The 20003-nt window shown below is 41.2% G+C and overlaps 1 protein-coding gene across 1 annotated transcript in view; it reads right to left on the reverse strand.

Moving 5' to 3' along the window:
- Window positions 1-226: 226 nt before the first annotated feature.
- The window catches only part of cdh11 (cadherin 11), a 111195-nt gene continuing 91418 nt past the window's right edge, over window positions 227-20003 (reverse strand). Inside the window, exons 9-16 of the mRNA XM_023962938.1 lie at window positions 10926-11039; window positions 10692-10831; window positions 8737-8870; window positions 7380-7501; window positions 7180-7297; window positions 4350-4601; window positions 2537-2688; window positions 227-2456 (exon numbers count right to left, since the gene is read on the reverse strand). Of these exons, the coding sequence (XP_023818706.1) occupies window positions 2091-2456; window positions 2537-2688; window positions 4350-4601; window positions 7180-7297; window positions 7380-7501; window positions 8737-8870; window positions 10692-10831; window positions 10926-11039 (1398 nt within the window). The 3' untranslated portion in view covers window positions 227-2090. The remainder of the gene's footprint in view (window positions 2457-2536; window positions 2689-4349; window positions 4602-7179; window positions 7298-7379; window positions 7502-8736; window positions 8871-10691; window positions 10832-10925; window positions 11040-20003) is intronic.

Consider the following 20003-nt stretch of genomic DNA (forward strand, 5'->3'; position numbering starts at 1 on the left):
TTGAACCAGGGCCTTCTTACTGAGAGGTGGTGAAAGTGCTAACCAATACATTTGCAGCCCGGTGTTATTTATTGCTGACATGAGATATTTTACAATGCATCAGGATAACATTATAAAGTTACAATAATTCGGTTAAAAACGTGTTCATAGCTGTGAAAAGACAAGGTTTAGATCTTACCTCCTTCAGTAATTCCTGGGTAAAGGAAATTCTACTTGAACACATGTATCATTTTATAAAAAGAGCATTTATTTCAAAGTTGTTTTTTTTCTTCTTTTTTTTGCTTCAGAGATTGAAGCACATAGTAAAGCAACAGTACAATGTTCAGAAAATATAAGTGAGATGCTGTAACTTCTTAATTTTTGTAACATGTTTTTGTTGTAATACTGGAATATTCTGCATGTATACTAAAATAAGAACTTTTAAAATTGTACAAATAGGTACCATAAAACTCGACAGAGAATAAAAACAAGGCGTTCTCTCACTGCAACAAACACAACTGCTAGTTTTTCCTCTTGAACAGGGAGATGGAACAAAAAAAACAGCCCAAAAATTGAGAATAAAGACGCAAAATCAAAGTAGGAGGAAAAAGTTGCACACAGGTGTGAACTAAAGCTAACATTTAAGTTTTAGCACTGACATTTCCCACAGTTGACTACAAATTTAAACGCAACATATTCATTTAGGAAACTGTGAGAATTATCAAGTTGATGCTAAAGTCAAATGTAGCTCTATTTCTGTGTAACCGTGTCCAAAAAAAGAATAATAATAATAGTGGTGTAATAATTATAGAAAACATTAATAATCATAATAATATAATAATTTTAAAACAGAGTGAAAACAAACTGCAGGCTTATAAAAGAATGTCCTGGTTTCAGATGCTTTTTGTTACATTGTGTTATTTTCCTATGTGCACATATTATGTTAGCTTGGCAATGTGCGTTGATACAACACATGTTGCCGGCAACATACATGGGATTTGGAGGAAGGAAAAAAAAAAACCCAATGCAACTTTTCCTCAGAACCAGCACATTCTGCCACAGAAAGGTGGGATAGTTGGCAGGAAAAGTCACGTTGCTTTGTACACACCGAACATGGAGGAGAGTTTGCTTTCAGAATACCTTTCAACTTACAAATAACAAAAAAAAGTTTGTTTTAAAAAAAGGAGAGAAAAAAATGAAAGACTGCGCTGCAAGAGTGTCAGTAAGTTTAAGGCGATTTTTTTTCGAGCTCACAGGTTTTTGCTCATTGTCATCACCGACGGATGCCACGTGAGGAGGTGATCATTGATGGGGGGTAAATGATTGCAGAGATGGAGGATTTCTCTTTTCTGAAGAATGAGGAATTATCCACAAATTGTAAATCCAAAAAAAGAAAAGAAAAATATTTGTGTAGCACAGATTCTCCTACAGTCCATGTGTTTGTGAAGCTACTGACGCTGGCGATCTACATCTTCGGTCTTGCTGTTTTTTATTTTGTTTTGTCAATTTTTTTTTTTTTTTTACTCCTAGAGTTGTTGTTGAATTATTATAAGGCCACCATACCGTGAAAATGCTGTGAGCGTCTTCAGAGTATCAACAACCCGGAGTCAGTTTTCGTATCTACTGCACTTCAGCAGACAAAACAACAAATTTGACCCTACTAACACCTTTATACAACTTTTCTTTGATTTTTATGTTTCTTCTCTTCCTCTGGGGAAACAGGGGAACCTCTGAGGACGGGTCCAATCCTTTTAACGATATAGAACTTCGTACACTCTCAAAAATCTGCTGTAGGCAAGTCCTTCTCAAGATGCAACCACATTTCCATCATATTGCTCCCAACAGACAAACTGATGCGATAACAAATCTGCCAGTCCTGCGATGCTCAGGTCTGTAGAAGAAGACAGAAAGAAAGCCGTAGGAAGGACGGGACAGATTCTGGAATAATGGGAGTCCAGACATTTAATACGTGTCCATTCATTGACAGATCGAACTATTTAGCTGGAAGATGGTAACAACAGGATACTAAGGAGTCTTAACCCTCAGTTAAGAAATCCTCTTGGAATCAATAAATCACAAATCCGGAGGGCGTCCACTGAAGAGGACCTCTGTTAAGAGTCCTCATTATCGTCCACATCGTTAATGGAGCAGTCTTTGGTCCCGTACAAATCCGCCAGCTTCCTAAACCTCGGCCCCCAACTCTGCAGATAGTCATAATCCAAGTCAGACTCTGTTGTGACAGACTCAAGCGAGCTCAGTGACCCGGCCAAGGATCCTCGGCCTTCGTAGCCATAGATCTGAATGGAGTCATAAGGAGGTGCGGTTGGGTCACTGTCGGCGTCTGCAATGCGAGTCTTGATGAAGTCGTCGACGTCTACGCTGTTGGCTTCAGGTCGGCCCATGCCCGGCCTGAGGGGAAACTGGAGTTCTGGTTTGATGTCCTTCCTTGGGAGGAAACCGTTGGCACCGTCTGGGTTCTGGACACAGATTGACAGAGAAAAGTCACCAGTTTTCCTTCACAGATTGATTCACTGTCAGTAGTCTGTTTCTTTCAAACCTGCAGTGTAGCGATGTCGAAAGCCTCAGTGTCCTCTTCACCGCCTCCCTCATCATCGTAAGTGATAATGTTCTCCCTGATGTCCTCCTCCTCAAACACGATCAGCGGCTCCTTTTTCTGACGCCTCAGAGCGACAAACAGCACCACTATTGCTGCCAATGACAAATGCGAAATTTAAAGAAATCAGTCATTTAGTGAGTAAATTGCGTAGCCTTTGTGGTCCCTATGAGCGAGTTTAAATAGAGAATGAAATAATTAGGATGCACTTTGGGAGATTTGGGGGCTTAATTACATCTTGGGCAGTTTAATTCATATCATGGTTGAGTTATGCTGTACACACTTTTTAGTGGCTGGTGGGTTTCTCAGGCTGTTTTGAATGTTCTCACATACCATGATGATGTCACATAACAGATGTAATGCAAAGTCCATCTGAAGTAAAAAAACAAAAAAAAAAAAACAAATGCAAAATTCTCTGTAGACCCAACTGCAATCACAGAAAGTTTTTTTTCGTACTTTCTTGCTGCATTTGCAATAATTTAATACTGCAAGAGTAATTTGCATTGCATTGCTTGCCCTCAGCTGTGCCTCCTGCATTATTGAGGCCCATTTAGGATCACAGTGAAAGAGTGGATTACATTTCATTTCATGAAAAGTAGTTTAACAGGCCTCCATTGTGAGGATTGGGCCCTTTGGTTTGGATTTTTGGTGGCATGTCCTTAGTTCTTGTCATGTTCTGTTTTCAGGTTTTTTCCTGTTCACAGCTGCCTTCATTCCAGTGAATTACCTTCAGTGTCTGGTTTTCAGTTCTTCATTGTCAGATCATCTGCTTTGCCCCCTTTTTGTTTCCCCGTGGATTTTGTATGTATTTTTTGTATTGAAATGTGCTGCCTCTTGGCCAGGATTTACTTGGAAAATAGGTTTTTAATCTCAATAGGACTTCCTGGTTAAATAAAGTTTTAATGATAGCTATGAAGCCTTTCATCCAGTGCACTGCTTCATTTGCTCTAGTAAGACATCTACTGGACCCAAAAGCAGGTTTGATGCGCTTCACGAAAACTCCTCCTCCACTACTTGGCAGATGCCTTGAAGCCTCGATGCAGAACGTCACATCACTATGATCATGTCTAGTTTATGTATTAAATTATTATGTTTCTGCTACCAAGCCTTGTCTCCTGCGTATTGGGTTCTGTGCCGGCAGGTCCTGACATCCATGCTGCTGCGCTCCAGAAACCTGAGCTGTTTTCTAGTTTAGCTTTTGTTTTGTCCCTCCAGGTCCCCTCCTCCCATGTATTGTACTGTGTCTGGGCATCTGGGAGCTGTTCTTTTTGGGGAATGGGTACTGTGAGGGTTCTGTGGTCCAGTTTGCATTTTCAGTGGTGTTTTTAGTGATGTTTTGAGTTGTCCTCTGTCAGTCACCCCAGGTTCATGTTGATCATCAACAGCTGCCTTCCTTTCTGTTAGTCCTCAGTCTATTAGTGCCTTGTTTTTTGGTCGGTCATGGTCAGATCTCCATGGGTTTTTTCATGTTCTAGTTTATTTATTAAAAGTATAAATCCTGGTCTCCTGCAAATTAGGACATACACCACCAGTTCCACCAAGAGTTCCACCACTGTATATTATGGCAAATCAGTGCAAGGCTGCTTTTCTCCACTTCAGAATAGGCCGGTATGACGCTATTTGCACATTCTTTTGACTTATAGTAGTCAAAAGAATGTCAACACTGGAGCTTAAAAAAAGGGTTAAACACACTTTCCAATGACTGTGAGATCAACACTGTTTTCATACAGATGACTGTTGTTTTTCTGCTGCTTACCAAGTAAGATGACAATGCAGGCCAGTATAGCTATGAGGGCGCCAGTGCTGAGCCCGGCAGGCAGGACGTAGGGCTCCACATTACAAGAGAGGATGGTGTCTTTGCTGTCACAGGAACACACTCTGATGGTCAGGGTGTTGGTGCTGCTCATAGGAGGGAAACCATTGTCATTTATCTCGATGGGAAGGAAGTAAACATCCTGGGTTAGACGGCTGAATCCTTTGCGGAGCACATAGATGCTGGCGGTGCTGTCTGTGGAGCGAACGGAAAAGATGGCAGTGAGCAGATGTGCTGCTGAAAAATATTTTACTTCGAAGAGGGTCCATGTGAAGGGAGATTATCTTGTAGACTCATTTTCCCCTTTATTACTGTTCACACTCGCAGAGAGCCATGCAACAGCAGCCAATGAGGTGTGACACTGGTGATATTCAATAAAATAAGTGCTCGTTCATCAGCTGAAAAAGAAAATATATCCAAAAGCAGCTGTGACTTAAACATCTGCACTTTTTCTTTCAGGCTGAAACATGTGGTGTCTGGTGTTCAAAGGGCTTTAATAGCACAAAGGCGTTTGAGTTATTTCTGAGACACTTTAGAGGCTTCATGTACAATAGCATAAAGTAACTAAACAAATAAATCAGCAGTGCTGCCAAAATATAGCTGCAGTTGTGTGAAAAAGCATTTGCTCGTTTCCTGGTATCTTTGCAATTATCATCTTTACATGATTCAGATGGTCACATTTTTCATTATAATATACAGTAAACATGAAATGCAGTTCTCTAAAGTCATCCAAAAAGCCTGTCTATTTGAAAACAGATGATAGTCCCGGACGTCAAGAAGACCCACTGTAATGAAAATGGTGTTTTTGGTGTTTTTTTAACATTATCTTGCAGCATTATACGGATGGAGTCCACATGTATAGAAAATATAGATCAAAATTGAATTTCTGAGTATTTAATATCTGGAGCAGATGAAGAACAGCAGTTTGAAAAAGCTTGTTGTTGTTACGTACATGCTTCAACCGGCCGGCCACTAGCTCCCTGCTCCGCTCAAATCTGATACATCCACTTGCGGACAAATAGAGAAATTAATGTCGGTTTTTCCTCATTTGAGCTCATTTTTTCTCGCTCAAAACTGAACAGCTCCAATACTGATCACCATTTTTGTTGCACCCCTAATGTTAGGTTGGGGGTGTGCGGGAGGGCATGAAAAAAAGGGATGATGGGAAGGCTTACTTTGCACCAACAGTCTGCTGCTCTGCAGAAACTATGTCCTAGAAAAAAGGGACAGTTTTTATTTTATTTTATTTTACCAAAAAACAGCATAATCATTATTAAAAGTCCACTGGGAACATTTTTACAAAAGATTACTGGAGTGGGACTTTAAGGCTGTGGTGCTCTAAGGAAGTGTAGCTACCACGCCTTAGTGAGTAGAACTTGATCTCTGTTTTCTTCCATGAGGTCAATGACATGTGAATCTCTGTAAAAGTCGTTATCAACTAAGAAGGAGAACTTAACAGCAGAGAACCTTTTTTGTAGAGCAAGCAGCCAAGCACAAGGATTCCACATGAGAATAGAATGTAAAACCACTACAGGAATAAGAAAATTCATTCAGTAAATTCAGTAAACAGACAAAGACCAAACAATATGGGTCTATAGCAGAGTTGAAGAAAAATGGCACTGCTAAGCCAAAATAACAAAGATTCATCGGAAATGTGACAAAAATGAAGCTAAAGTTTCTTTAATTTAGTCCATCTTTCAGTTCATGAGCTTTGGTTCTTTTAGCTGAACACTGATCCAAACTCAGCATCTTCTGAGCAAAATGAAAAAAGGGAAAGTGTACACAGAAGTCTGACGGAGACACTGAATTTTAAAACGATCCGTATGGATTACTCTATCTTCTGTACTACAGGGCGCACCGGATTATACGGCAATGAATGGTCTATTTCGAAGTTATTTAAGCTATAAGGCGAACCATGAGACGCATTAAGCGAGACAAAAGAGACAGACCTTGATCGTGACACGTAAAAAAGTCCGACATCACTAGACATTAGCCATGTTGGCATATCACAGTGACACCCAAGCAAACATTGTGTCAGAGCATTGTTTACCTCTCAAAATAACTATAATCCATATTTATAACACTGGACTATGAGATACACTGTTGTTTTTTGAAAAAGAAAAAAGGTTATTAAGTGTGCCTTACAGTGGAGAAGATATTGTCATTTTGTAGGAAGTGTTAGGACAGTTTTTTTTCCCTAATAATGACATCATCAGTGAAATACTTTAGTCTGAATCATAGAATGTCGCACACATGAAGAAGATGTTAATACTTACTCCTTGCATAGTACTCTTACCGCTGCAGTTCAGTTTGATGTAGTATTGGTGAATATCAAGTTGTAAGGTGTTTACTGCGTGTCCTCTCCCATAATTCTAGTGATGCTTTGTTTGACAGTGTTATGTTCATTTTTATTTTGATTCTATACTTTTTCCAAAAATCTTAATTGAATTAATCCCCAACCCCCCAACCTTCCCTAAGATGCATGTACAGACGGACAGAGATCCCATTGCAATTAACACAGGCTGCAGGACACGTGTGTGTGTGTGTGTGTGCGTGTGTGCATATGAGTGTGTGTGAGGAAGATTGGGAGCACCTGCTGATTTCTAGAAGGTGCTGTAAGCCTCCATCTGCTTTTGCTTTGATCTAATCTGAGCAAGAAGGGGATGGGGGGTGGGCTGAGTAACAGACTGCAGGTGAAAAAACAGAAGGAAAGGCTGCAGGAGAGGACAGAAACAGGAAGGAAGACGGAAAAGACACAGGGACAGACATTTACCTCTGCTGTCTGTCAGGGAGAAGTTCTGATTGTGGGCGACTTCCGGGGCCAGACTGAAGGAGAAGTGCTGTCTGTGATCCATCTCGTCTTTGTCCAGAGCACTCACGGTTTCGATGACCTTTACCATGAAAGTTAGAAATCAGCAATTGAGGGGGGGGACCTCTTTTTTTTTTTTTTCGAGTGCCGACTCTTCGACCTACCTTCCCCGGCGACACGGTTTCGCACATCAGAACTTCGTTGTTAGAAGCCAGCTCCGGCGGATTGTCATTTACGTCCTTCACCTTGATGTTAACCCGCACTTTGGCGTCCTGATGGTGGCCTCCTACACACGCCACAGAAAGGAACCATCAGAAATTAGGCTTTGTGATTGCCTGCATTTTTATGATCTTATCCTAATTTAGCAGCGAGTTAAAAAAAAAAAAGTCAACCTATATTTTTAGTGAGATTGCTTCACAATCAGTCAGCCTCTCAGCCAGCTGTCTCTTACTTTGATTTGACTGTTTGGGATTTTTTTTTTCCGTTTTCATTTTAATATGCAATAAACCCCACATATAAATGCATTCAAAAAAGCTGAGTATTTCTTCAGAGTTTCCCTGCACGACGGACTAAAGCACTTTTAGCTTTAAAACACAGAAGGACCACATTTCTGTGTTGCTGTTGTTGCATATTTGCAGATCTAATCAGTGTCATTTTTCTCCTACCCTATCATTAGTAGGCATTTATTTAGCTTCCCAGAGCCTGTGAGCGGTTTGTCTGAAACGGTTCTAGCTTTGTGGGTGGAAAGCCCATTTCCATATGTCCTGTCTGGCGTCTAGCACGCCACATGGGAAACCACGCGGCGCTGGGTTAGCTTGAGCCCCGACCACAGAATACCAGGGCGGGGCTGCTGTGGCTTGTGGCCGATTTGCCTGTGAAAGCCAAAGCTCTGGACTTTTAGAGTGTTTGAAGTGGAGGTTTTAACCGTATTTTCTATCACGGCTTCACGGTTGACTCCCGTTATTTGTGCAAATGACCATCGAAGTCACACATACTTTTAAAAATAAATTGTTAGCGGTGACTACATTTTTTACAGTTCTTCTGATGTTCACAGACTCAACAGCTGGAACGAACAGCATTGTTTGTTTTTGTGATTTAGATTGACTTGTTTTTTGCAGATGAAACCTCTTCGTCTTCATCACTTCTAATGAAAGTTTTACTTCTCAGAACATTAGACTGTAAAAATGTAAACAATCAAATCTAGTAGCTGTCAAAACTGTTTTTTTTTAACTTCCACTTAAAAAATGGAACCATAGCTGCCATCCTGAATCCATCTAAAGTCCATACATAAAAGTGATGGCACACGTCCAGTCCTGCAGAGTGACAGTTATGGGGTTTGTATGCCAGCAAATGTACAGCCAGCCTGGTGGCTATCTGGGATTTCACCATCTGTTAGTCCCTGTCTGACCTTGCCTCTGTGAATGGGTGGGTGCTGTTTAAAACCATTTGTTGTCCCATAGTGTGATGAAAAACAGGAGAAATAGCACAGTCTGCTGGAGCTCCACACTGAAGGATACGCACCTATCTCTATTGCTGACACAGATATGTTGTGCCATGCCTGAGTCTCTCTGTCCAGCGGTTTCGTCGTGGTGATCAACCCATCTTCTGAAATGCTGAAGAACTTCTCCAAATCCGTGTATCGTGGAATCATGTAGCTGCACACAGAGTTAAAAACGTTCATAATTTACATTTAGGTGAAAGGTTTTGCAGGCAAGAGGGCTTCGCTGCTTACAGAAAAATCTTGAGTAGCAACTATTAGTTTAACCATGGTTTGTGGTGCACCTGCACAAGATGCTCAACTTTGTTGAGAAACTCTTGACCAACTGTGTTAACATGGTTCACCAGATTGTCTCTGAAGATCCCACTTTTAACCCTTTAACACCAGAGCTTTAGCGCTAGTGTTTTTACATTCTTTCGACTATCGTAACTCTTCAACCCATAAATCCAGCAGATTCTAAAGCGGAGAAAAGCAGTCTTTTAGTTGGTCGTGGTCAGATCATCTGCTTTTTGTTTTTTCATGGATTTTTTTGAAGAAGACACAGATATGCAAAGGTAGTGAAGTGATTCCCCAATCAAGGTAGATCATCTGTTTCCATTGCAGAGACAAAATGGCTTTGCGCTGTTGTCAGACACTTCACAGTAGTACTGTGTCAATATAAAAAAAAACACTTTCTCCGTTTCAGAAATCAGCTTGATATCCGTTGATTGCGTAATTATTCAAAGAGTTAAAATATGTCAAGAAGTGTCATTTAGATTTCACCGGCAACATCTCCGGTGTTTAAAGGGTTAAATGAAGATGAGATTTGAAAGCTAACAGTCTTATACTATAACTTGGATTTCAGTCTTTGGGCTATTCTGGTACTGAATGCAGGAATGTTTCTGACTACTGTAGTCTTCAATTACCACCTTTTGGCTGATGGCCTCACATTCAATGTGAGAAAACTGTAGCATATTTCTTGGTAAACTAAAGGCTGAATTTTACAGAACTGTAAGACTCAAACTTGTGAGAAAATGTTTTCTCTCTGGAAACACCATTGAACTTATTTTGGACCACTACTGCACACACTTTCCAATGAATTTGGCTTAAAATCCACCTAAGGGATCACACGCTTGTTTGGCTGTTAGACTGTTTTTTTTTCTTCTTCTGTTCAAAAAAGAGCACAGTCAAAAATGACTCACAAAGGTTTCTGAATCTAAACTGACGAGGAGGTCAGAACAACAAGTGACTATTCTGTAGAGAATGTTTTGAGCAATGTTTTTAATTTTTTAGAATTTGAGCCTGAAAAACAAAAAAAGAAGTTTAACAAACATGAAAACTACCATGTAAATGCTTTTAGAGGGTCACCATGGGTCCAGTAAGACTCTTCACTTCGATGACTGCATAAGTGTGTAGCTTTACATTGATCATGCTCCCTGTGTCTCGAGGAGTATGAGGCATACCTATTGTGTTTTTGTCATCTGAATCTCAACTAAACTACACTCTATGAACAAGTAGCAGCACTTTTTCAAATGTTGAAAAGCATTTTACGTTTTCCAGACTGGTGTAAAGAAACAGTTGCTCCATTATGGCTGATGTCTCAGGCAGATAACGTTTCCTTTTTTAACGATCAGTGGAGGTAGTCATGGAGTACTCAGTTCTAGACATTCTTTTTTTCCCACATAGCTGTACAATCAAAGAATCAAATGTTTTCTATTTCAGGTTTTAGTTGTCTCATTATAGGGTTAAAATTAAAAAAAGACCTGCATGAAGATGTGAAAGAAGAGAACAGAAAACACTTTTTTGGTTCGACCCCCTCCAGATTAAAATCAAATTCCCACAAAGTGCAGCTTCCAACTGTTAGGTTAGGATTCGAGTGACCACACTGCAGCGGAAGAAACAACTTTCTCTGAATATTTTCCCTGCAGAAAAAGGTCCAGAGGCTGGTTCTCTGCTTTAATCTAGGGCTCCTGGTTTCATCTGTGAGCGTCTGTGATACCTGACAGGATTGTTGGCAGCGTCTGTGTCCTTGGCGTGAACTCGTCCCACTACAGCGCCCGCGGGTGCATTCTCCTCCACCTCGTAAGTGTAACTGGGAGCTATAAAAACAGGGGGTTCATCTGCGTCCTCCACTGATATCTGCACAAAAACATGAACACACAAACATCTATCGCTGAAAGCTCCTCGTGTGTGAACATGACACACTTCATTTACTTAAAGACCTCATGTTTACCTTGATCGTGGCTTCATCCTTGTAAGGTCCCCAAGTAAGAAATCGAGAGTCAATGTGAGGGTTGGATCCCTCCACCTTCAGAGAGTAGCCCCTCTTCGTCTCATAGTCCACATGCTGTTGAAGGCAGGGAGGACAGAACAGAAATTGAAATGACTATTTGCAAGTAAATCAGTTCATAGAGGTACTCTGAAGGATCCAGTCGGTGGAAGTCGGTGCTTTTACATTGTTTTCTGCCAGGGGGCGTTGTTGCTACATAAATGGTTTGAAGCAAGTGGCTGTGCCACCACTCAACAACACATGATTTCTAGCCCAGCAGTAAACCAGAAGGAACCCAAATAGAGACTTCAATCTTGAGATGTTGGTATTGCATGATATGGCCTGATGTGATAGGATTATTTTTGGATGCAAATGAATCCTTTAATTGTTTGGCTGCTTTCAGTGGCAGATGAAAACAACACCAGCCTCTTTGTAATGAGTCACGATTAGGTCTGGGAGTTTGGGACGCTTTGCGATAAGAGAGAACAAAAAGTGCTTTCAGTCACCGGAATAAGACGAAGAGATAAAGCGAGTAGGAAAGAAAAAAGCTCTGCCAACATATTCATTCGTTTTAATGTGGAAACAGGTGAATTAAAAATACATTCCGACTTAAAACTCCCTGCCGTGTATTTTCAGTGTAAAACCTTGAGATTAGATTCACTGCGTTTAAAGAAAACCCACATTTATGTGCAAAAGCCTTCAAACTATTGATTCTCATTTTTCACATTTCATCATTTTTTTTACGTATAAATGAAACAATTATTAGGTGAAATCTAATAATTGGCCACAGGGGTTGCAAGCCAGTAACTTCTGTGCCGGTCCCAAGCCCGGATAAATAGAGAGGGTTGCGTCAGGAAGGGCATCCGGCGTAAAAATTGCCAAAATAACCATGCGAATCATCCACAACACTTTAGACATACCGGATCGGTCGAGGCCCGGGTTAACAACGACCGCCACCGATGCTGTTAACCTACAGGGTGTCGGTGGAAATTTGACTACTGTTGGTCGAAGAAAGAGGGGAGGCAGAAGGGTCCGTTGCCAGAGAGAGAAGGGAAAAGGCAGGAACATAGGTTTGAGAATAGGGACTCTTAACGTTGGCACAATGACAGGGAAAGGCAGAGAGCTGGCAGACATGATGGAGAGAAGGAAGGTAGATGTACTGTGTGTGCAGGAGACAAGGTGGAAGGGCAGCAAGGCACGTAGTATTGGAGGAGGATACAAACTATTCTATCATGGTGTTGGGAAGAGAAACGGGGTAGGAGTGATTCTGAAGGGGGAGTTTGTAAACAGTGTTCTAGAGGTGAAAAGAGTCTCAGACAGGATGATGAGCCTAAAGTTAGAAATTGAAGGGGTGATGGTGAATGTAGTCAGTGGGTATGCGCCACAGGTTGGCTGTGAGTTAGAAGTGAAGGAGAGATTCTGGAGTGAGTTGGATGAGGTCATAGAGAGTTTTCCCAGAGGAGAGAGAGTTGTTATTGGAGCAGACTTTAATGGGCATGTTGGTGAGGGCAACAGAGGTGATGAGGAGGTGATGGGCAGGTTTGGTGTGAAGGAAAGGAATCTGGAGGGACAGATGGTGGTGGACTTTGCGAAGAGGATGGAAATGGCTGTAGTCAACACTTACTTCCAGAAGAGAGAGGAACATAGAGTGACATACAGAAGTGGAGGTAGGAGTACTCAGGTGGACTACATCCTATGTAGACGAGGTCATTTGAGAGAGGTTAATGACTGCAAAGTGGTGGTAGGAGAGAGTGTAGCCAGACAGCACCGCATGGTGGTGTGTAAGATGACTCTGGAGGTCAGGAAGAAGAAGATAGGGAAAACAGAAAAGAAGACCAAGTGGTGGAAGCTACAGAATGAAAAAACTTGTGAGGAATTTAGGCAGAAGTTGAGGCAGGTCCTGGGTGGTCAGGATGAACTTCCAGATGACTGGGAAACTACAGCAGAGATTATCAGGGAAACAGGTAGGAAGGTGCTAGGTGTGTCATCTGGAAAGAGGAAAGACGGTAAAGAGACTTGGTGGTGGAATGAGGAAGTACAGGAATGCGTCCAGAGGAAGAGGTTGGCTAAAAGGAAGTGGGATGTAGAAAGGACTGAGGAAGGTAGACAGGAGTACAAGGAAGCGCAGCGTAGAGTGAAGAGAGAGGTGGCAAAGGCCAAACAGAAAGCTTACGATGAGCTTTATGACAGGTTAGACACAAAGGAAGGAGAGAAGGACTTGTACAGGCTAGCCAGACAGAGAGACAGAGATGGGAAGGACGTGCAACAGATAAGGGCGATTAAGGACAGAGATGGAAAGGTGCTAACAACCCAAGAGAGTGTACAGAAAAGATGGAAGGAGTATTTTGAGGAGCTGATGAACGAGGAAAATGACAGGGAAAGAAGGGAGGAAGATGTGGTTGTTGTGGAGCAGGAAGTAGCAGAGATTGGAAAGGATGAGGTTAGGAAGGCTCTGAAAAGGATGAAGAGCGGAAAGGCCGTTGGTCCTGATGACGTACCTGTGGAGGTATGGAAGTGCTTAGGAGAGACAGCAGTGGAATTTCTAACAAGGTTGTTCAATAGGATTTTAGAGAGTGAGAAGATGCCTGAGGAATGGAGGAGAAGCGTTCTGGTCCCGATCTTTAAGAACAAGGGTGACACGCAGAACTGCAGCAACTATAGAGGAATAAAGTTGATGAGCCACACAATGAAGCTGTGGGAAAGAGTAGTGGAAGCCAGGCTTAGGAAGAAGGTGGAGATTTGTGAGCAGCAGTATGGTTTCATGCCCCGTAAGAGCACCACTGATGCCATTTTTGCTTTGAGAATGTTGATGGAAAAGTACAGAGAAGGTCAGAAGGAGCTGCATTGTGTGTTCGTAGATTTAGAGAAGGCGTATGACAGGGTGCCGAGGGAGGAGCTGTGGTACTGTATGAGGTCGTCTGGAGTGGCAGAGAAGTATGTCAGAGTAGTTCAGGACATGTATGAGAGAAGTATGACGGTGGTGAGATGTGCTGTAGGTCAGACAGAGGAGTTCAAGGTGGAGGTGGGACTACACCAAGGATCAGCTTTGAGTCCTTTTTTGTTTGCTATGCTGATGGACAGGCTGACAGACGAGGTAAGACAGGAATCTCCCTGGACAATGATGTTTGCGGATGACATTGTAACTTGCAGTGAGAGTAGAGAGCAGGTGGAGGAACAGCTAGAGAGGTGGAGGTTTGCTCTGGAAAGAAGAGGTATGAAGGTCAGTCGTAGTAAGACAGAATACATGTGTCTGAACGAGAGGGATCAAGGTAGAAGCGTTAGGTTACAGGGGACTGAGGTGAAGAAGGTGCAGGAGTTTAAGTACTTGGGGTCAACAGTTCAGTGTGATGGGGAGTGTGGAAAAGAGGTGAGGAGGCGAGTGCAGGCAGGTTGGAGCGGGTGGAGGAAAGTGTCAGGAGTGTTGTGTGACAGAAGAGTGCCAGCAAGACTCAAAGGAAAGGTGTACAAGACAGTGGTGAGACCAGCTCTGCTCTATGGGTTACAGACGGTAGCAGTGAGACAGAGACAAGAGGCTGAGATGGAGGTAGCGGAGATGAAGATGTTGAGGTTCTCCTTAGGAGTGACCAGGTTAGACAGGATAAGGAACGAGTACATCAGAGGGACGGCTCACGTTGCCTGTGTTAGCGACAAAGTCAGAGAAGCCAGACTGAGATGGTTTGGACATGTTCAGAGGAGGGATAGTGGATATATTGGTAGAAGGATGTTGGAGATGGAGCTGCCTGGCCGGAGGGCAAGAGGACGGCCAAAGAGGAGATATATGGATGTCTTAACAGAGGACATGAAGTTGGCTAACGTTAGGGTAGAAGATGTTCATGATAGAGTGAGGTGGAAAAGGATGATTCGCTGTGGCGACCCCTGATGGGAAAAGCCGAAAGAGAAAGAAGATTAGGTGAAATGGCAACATGAATGCAGGTATTTTTTTAAACTTACTGAGCCTGCCTCACTGCAGGGAACCTTTATACACCAACAAGTATTCTGGCAGTGATTGTATGAAGATGTAATAACCACGAAATGCTCTTTGCTGTGATAACGAGCGAGCGTGCTTTGCCAGCAGTGCTTGGCAGCAGCCTGGTTGTTGCTATAACCTAAATATGTTGCTCTAAATCAAGACTCTTCCAAGCAAACGCATTTCCAGCTGGAATGGTGATGCTGAGACGGCAGATGCCTGGAAGCAGGGCTGACTGATCCATATCAGAGGGAAATGGGAAACAAACGAATATTTGATTAAGAAAGCACTAACAAAACCCAACCTGCCAAACAAAAGGTTAATGCATCGCTTCCAGCTTCCTTGCTGATGATTCGACATCAGTTTTATTATTATCGCCTAGAAAACCCCTTTTTGAATGAATTTTCCAGCAGTTTAACTCATCAGGGATGAAACCAAATATTTTCAAACTAGAAGAAGCAAAGAGTATGGGTTTTTTTTCTTCAGTGTTGAGCATAAAACGACACATAACTACTTTTTTAGCAGTATCTTTTTGCACTGGTTGACAAAAATACAAATATTGCATTAGAGAATCTCTGCTCTGTAATTGCCCAAAGTTTTTTTGAGATTACATTGGTTCAGTGGGTTTTAAGGCAAAAATGGTCACACATGTGTTTTTTTCACACAGTTTTGTCAGTGAAGGTACTCGATATCTGCACGGCCACACCCAGTGACACGGTCATGGGGGGGATTTCAAGAAGAGAGGTATGGACTCTGGTTTCTCTGCTTTCCTTCCCTTTAGCCATCTATTTGCAGGAATCTGGGTGTTTCACATGCAGGATACAAATGTGGACTGAACCCTGCACCACTCAGACTGAGGAAGTCACTTGGATGAGGGCAAATCACTTTGAGGAAGAAGATTTTTAAGTCCAGTAGCTATGACTAAACTTCAAGAGGTTGCATGGTTGTGTTTTTGGAGTAGTGCTCTCTATCTACTCAATGTCTCTTTCTTGATGAGTTTGAATTTTTAAATGGGTTTTGTGAGAATGGCTGCATTTAGCAAAATGCAAGTTTGTGTTGTTTATGAGCTCTTTAGATCACAGATCATTTAGATATGCAGGCTTCGCGGACCACTGTTTTCCAACTAAGCTGCCACTGAAGCATCTTATTGGGTAAACAGACCTGATCCAGGTAATCAGCAGCAGATAAGGCAGGATTTCTGGAGAACCAGCAGGATGTCAACCTTCAAGGCCTGGATGGAGTCTGACACACCGGACTTAGATAAACCAGCATTCTGTCTGATTTATATAAAACTGGCAGACCTTTTTATAAAGCAAACATAATTATCCCTCCAGAAAGTTGCCCAATTTCATGCTCAGTATGAGCAATGTCGCGGTTGGTTACCTATATAGGCCAGAACCAAAATAAAGTGAGATAAGGTTTCTTACAATGGTAAACTTGACTGTATTGGACTATAACAATCCTAAATAATTGTAAATATTTGGAATAAAAGAATCATAATGTTATTTTTTTCTTCTTTTAAAGTTTTTCCTTACATTTGTCATGGTGGTGTAACAATTAATAAACTAATCGATTAATATTTCCAAAATTCCAGCAAGATCAATCTGTCTGAGGCAATTTGTTAATCGAATTGACCTAAACAATCATAAAATCATTTCAAAATGATATAAATTAATGATATCAATTTAGAAAAATTCGATTTGGATTGAGGCATGATAGGTTTATTTTACTGTCATGTAAAAATGACCAAGTGCATCACAGCGGACAACACATGTGATGACAGCAAACAATGATCAAGCCATCATTTCAGTCTAACATTGAATTTCGCAAAGACATGTGACCTTACAGTGTGACAGAATGTTCTAATAAGGTAATCTGGAAATCTTCCCCTGCATTATTAGTATCCTGGTATTTTTCTCTGAGTAAAACCGGCTCTAGTTTTAGCTACAGATGTCCTGAATCAGATCGAATTGGACTGTTCAAAATGAACTAATATTGACTATAAATCCCTTTGTCAACCACATATTATGATGTGAATCGAATTGTCATTAATTTATGTCGAGCCTCAAGAAGACCTCAGTTTTAAACTGGCGCTCTCTGAATAGACTGAATGTAATCTTTTTATTTGAAAGTTTCCATCATCCAGTACTATTGTATTTCGGGGGTAATCTGAAGAACCACTGACACCAGGTGACCGTGTTCTGGAGGCAGACAATCCTGCTTATGATTGATAAAAAACATCTAAATCCAATCAAGCTCGCAAAGGATAAAACCTGTGTGGCTTTCGGATCCATTGTGAGGACCAGAAGGTTCACGGTGGATTTTTTTCACTTTAATTCAGTGGCAGGTAAGCGAGTTCAGCAAGTTCAATCAGAGATGTGACCCAGTTCTCTTTTCCTCTGTTTCTGTCCCTCTGTCTGTCCACTCTGCCCTCTCTCCTCATCCCCACACTCCCTCTTTCTATAATCACTGTGAAATAATGATAATAATATTCACAATAATACCCCTCCTTCTCCCCATGCACTCTGTAACACACACACACACACACACACATACAGCTTCTTAATATTCTGTGGACTCCTTTCGTCAGGACACAGTTGAAAGGGAATAGCTGATTAAAGCCCATCCCCGTGTGTGTGTTTGTGAGGAGGAGAGTGAGAGAATAGAGATTAGTGAAGGCTACTCTTGATGCTGATTTGAAAGTGTGTATAGGTGTGTGTTTGTGCACACACTTATGTGTGTATGAGTGCATGCAGTTGGCTTTTAATTTTGCGTGGCACTGCCTTCGGGGTGCGAAAAGGTTTTGATTTCCCTTGAGAGGCATCAAGACTCAATAATCTCACCCGCGCAAGCTTTTACTTGTGCAAACACACACATAAACACATCTGAGTCGAGATCGGATGGAGAGAAGCAAAAGTCAGCCTGGCACTGTGAGTCCAACAGTTATTGGCTCAATATTCACTTATGTTTCTGAAAAAAGACAACATTTCTGTTATTACAGAAAAAAAAAAGGTTCCATAAAAAGTGTTGAAAGTGCAGACTGGAAAAATTCTACATTTGTTAAACTGCAGGATAACTAGAATGGCTGAGTTTTTGGTTTGGTGTAAAACAGTTGAAACTGTGTTGGAGTCCCTCAGGGTACTGTTTTAAGACCATTATTGCTCTACCAAGATGTTTCCTCTAGAATATTTTATTTCCTATAATTTTCCTATAATTATTGAAATACTCAGGCTGTCAGTTTAACAGACATTAAACACAGATTAACTCATATTTTCCTGTAGTTTAATAATAATATGGATTTCTTTTTGAATTACCTTTACCTTTAGAAGTTCATTTTAAAACTGTAAAACTTACTAAAATGATCACTGGGCTTAAATGAAGTATTGGAGAAATTTATCGTGATTTGTTTAATTGGTCTGCGTCTGGAAATTATACATAAAATAATGGATTTTTCCATGACTGTTCCCAGCTTAATTTCTGAATACTTTTAATATTTTTGTGCTAACTTGGATTGCAGGGTTTTCTTCATTCATTCATTCATCTTCTTCCGTTTTGTCCCTTTCGGGGTCACGGGGCTGCTGGAGCCTATCCCTGTCACTTGGGGTGAAGGCAGGGAGCACCCTGGACAGGTGGCCAGTCTGTCGCAGGGTTTTCTTAAGAGCCAGTGAATTCTAAAATAAGTTTAAATCCCATTTTTTCAGTGGGCAACTTTACGTCAGTAAATACTAGGCAAGATGACAAACCCAGCTTTTTGAGATCCACCACTCAGTTTACTGTCTTTGCTGGATTATACTTCCTGCTGATTAGCTGAATCAAGATTATTCTGGGTCCTGACTGACTAAATTAAGCAAAATTAAGCAAAACTGGCATAGTGTGCATTACTTTTAGCTTATTAGACTGTTGTGTTCATGCATAGTGAACTGTGGCGGTGGTTTCCTTTTCCATCTTCTCATTCCACATTGTTTGAACAGTTTATTTGTTTTATTTTGGGAGTGGAAGAAAGGGTAAGCTGTAGACTTTTTTTCTGCTCCCACTCAAACAACATTTGAGTTTTTTTTTTTTTTTTTCTCTTTTCCAACTTTGTCTGGTTGTTTGAGAAAAAACAAAAGTTGAAAAAGAGGAGCAAAAAGGTTTCATGGAAGCAAATGAAAGCATGTCAAGAATAATGCGTTTAAGATTCAAATATCAATGACCTTCCCAACTCATTTCAGTATTATTTACATCTTAGAAATGAGTGAATTAAAGTCACCTGGAAAGGTGAAATTGTATTTTGTTGCTTTGACTACATGACATTTAAAGGCAGTATGGAACAAAAAGCAAAAGAAATGAGACAAGACAGCTGAAATATGCCCAGAGAATGTGCTGATATGTAGTTTTGAGTGTTGACTTTGTTTAAATAGCTTTCTGTCCAACCATGAATGGTTTTCTGTGTTGTCTTCTAAATAACACAATCATTCCTGAGCTTGAGGAAGAAACTGCTGTTAAATCTGCTTGAACAGCAGTAGGTACTTCTGTATAACATGCCAGATGGCTCTGATTTCAAATTTTCTTGGCTTGGTTACAACTGAACACATGTACACTCTCTAAAGCACAAAAAGCAGTGGCAGTGCCCCACTTTAGAGGAATCACCAGCTTTTTTACTTTGACTGGACAGTCCTCTTTGCTGACTTTTTAGCACCTCTTCGTTCCACAGATGTCCACATATTTTCACTGCTCAGTTAAAAATAGGTCCAACTTCTAAAGAAGGGTACTCCAAGAGATCTCATTTTGGATCATGCCACACTTTGATAATGCAGCTATAAAACCTGCAACCTTTTAACAATAAGACATGGAGGCATAAGAGGGAAAGCTCTATGAACCGGCCCACTTCAGCACTCAGTCCTGACCTGAAGCCACACATACACACAGAAACCTAAATATATGTGAATAAGCAAGTAAGTGGACCGTTGACTGTGTGAATGCTACAAAAGATACACAAATCTACCCTTGTTTAAAATGTTCACGTCAAACAAATCTTTCCTTTCTGTAACAAATACAGACTGTGATCCACGCTGCTCGGCTGAGTCTGGTAAAAA

This window comes from Oryzias latipes, chromosome 15, assembly GCF_002234675.1.
Source record: "Oryzias latipes chromosome 15, ASM223467v1".
In the NCBI taxonomy this organism is placed as follows: Eukaryota; Metazoa; Chordata; class Actinopteri; order Beloniformes; family Adrianichthyidae; genus Oryzias; species Oryzias latipes.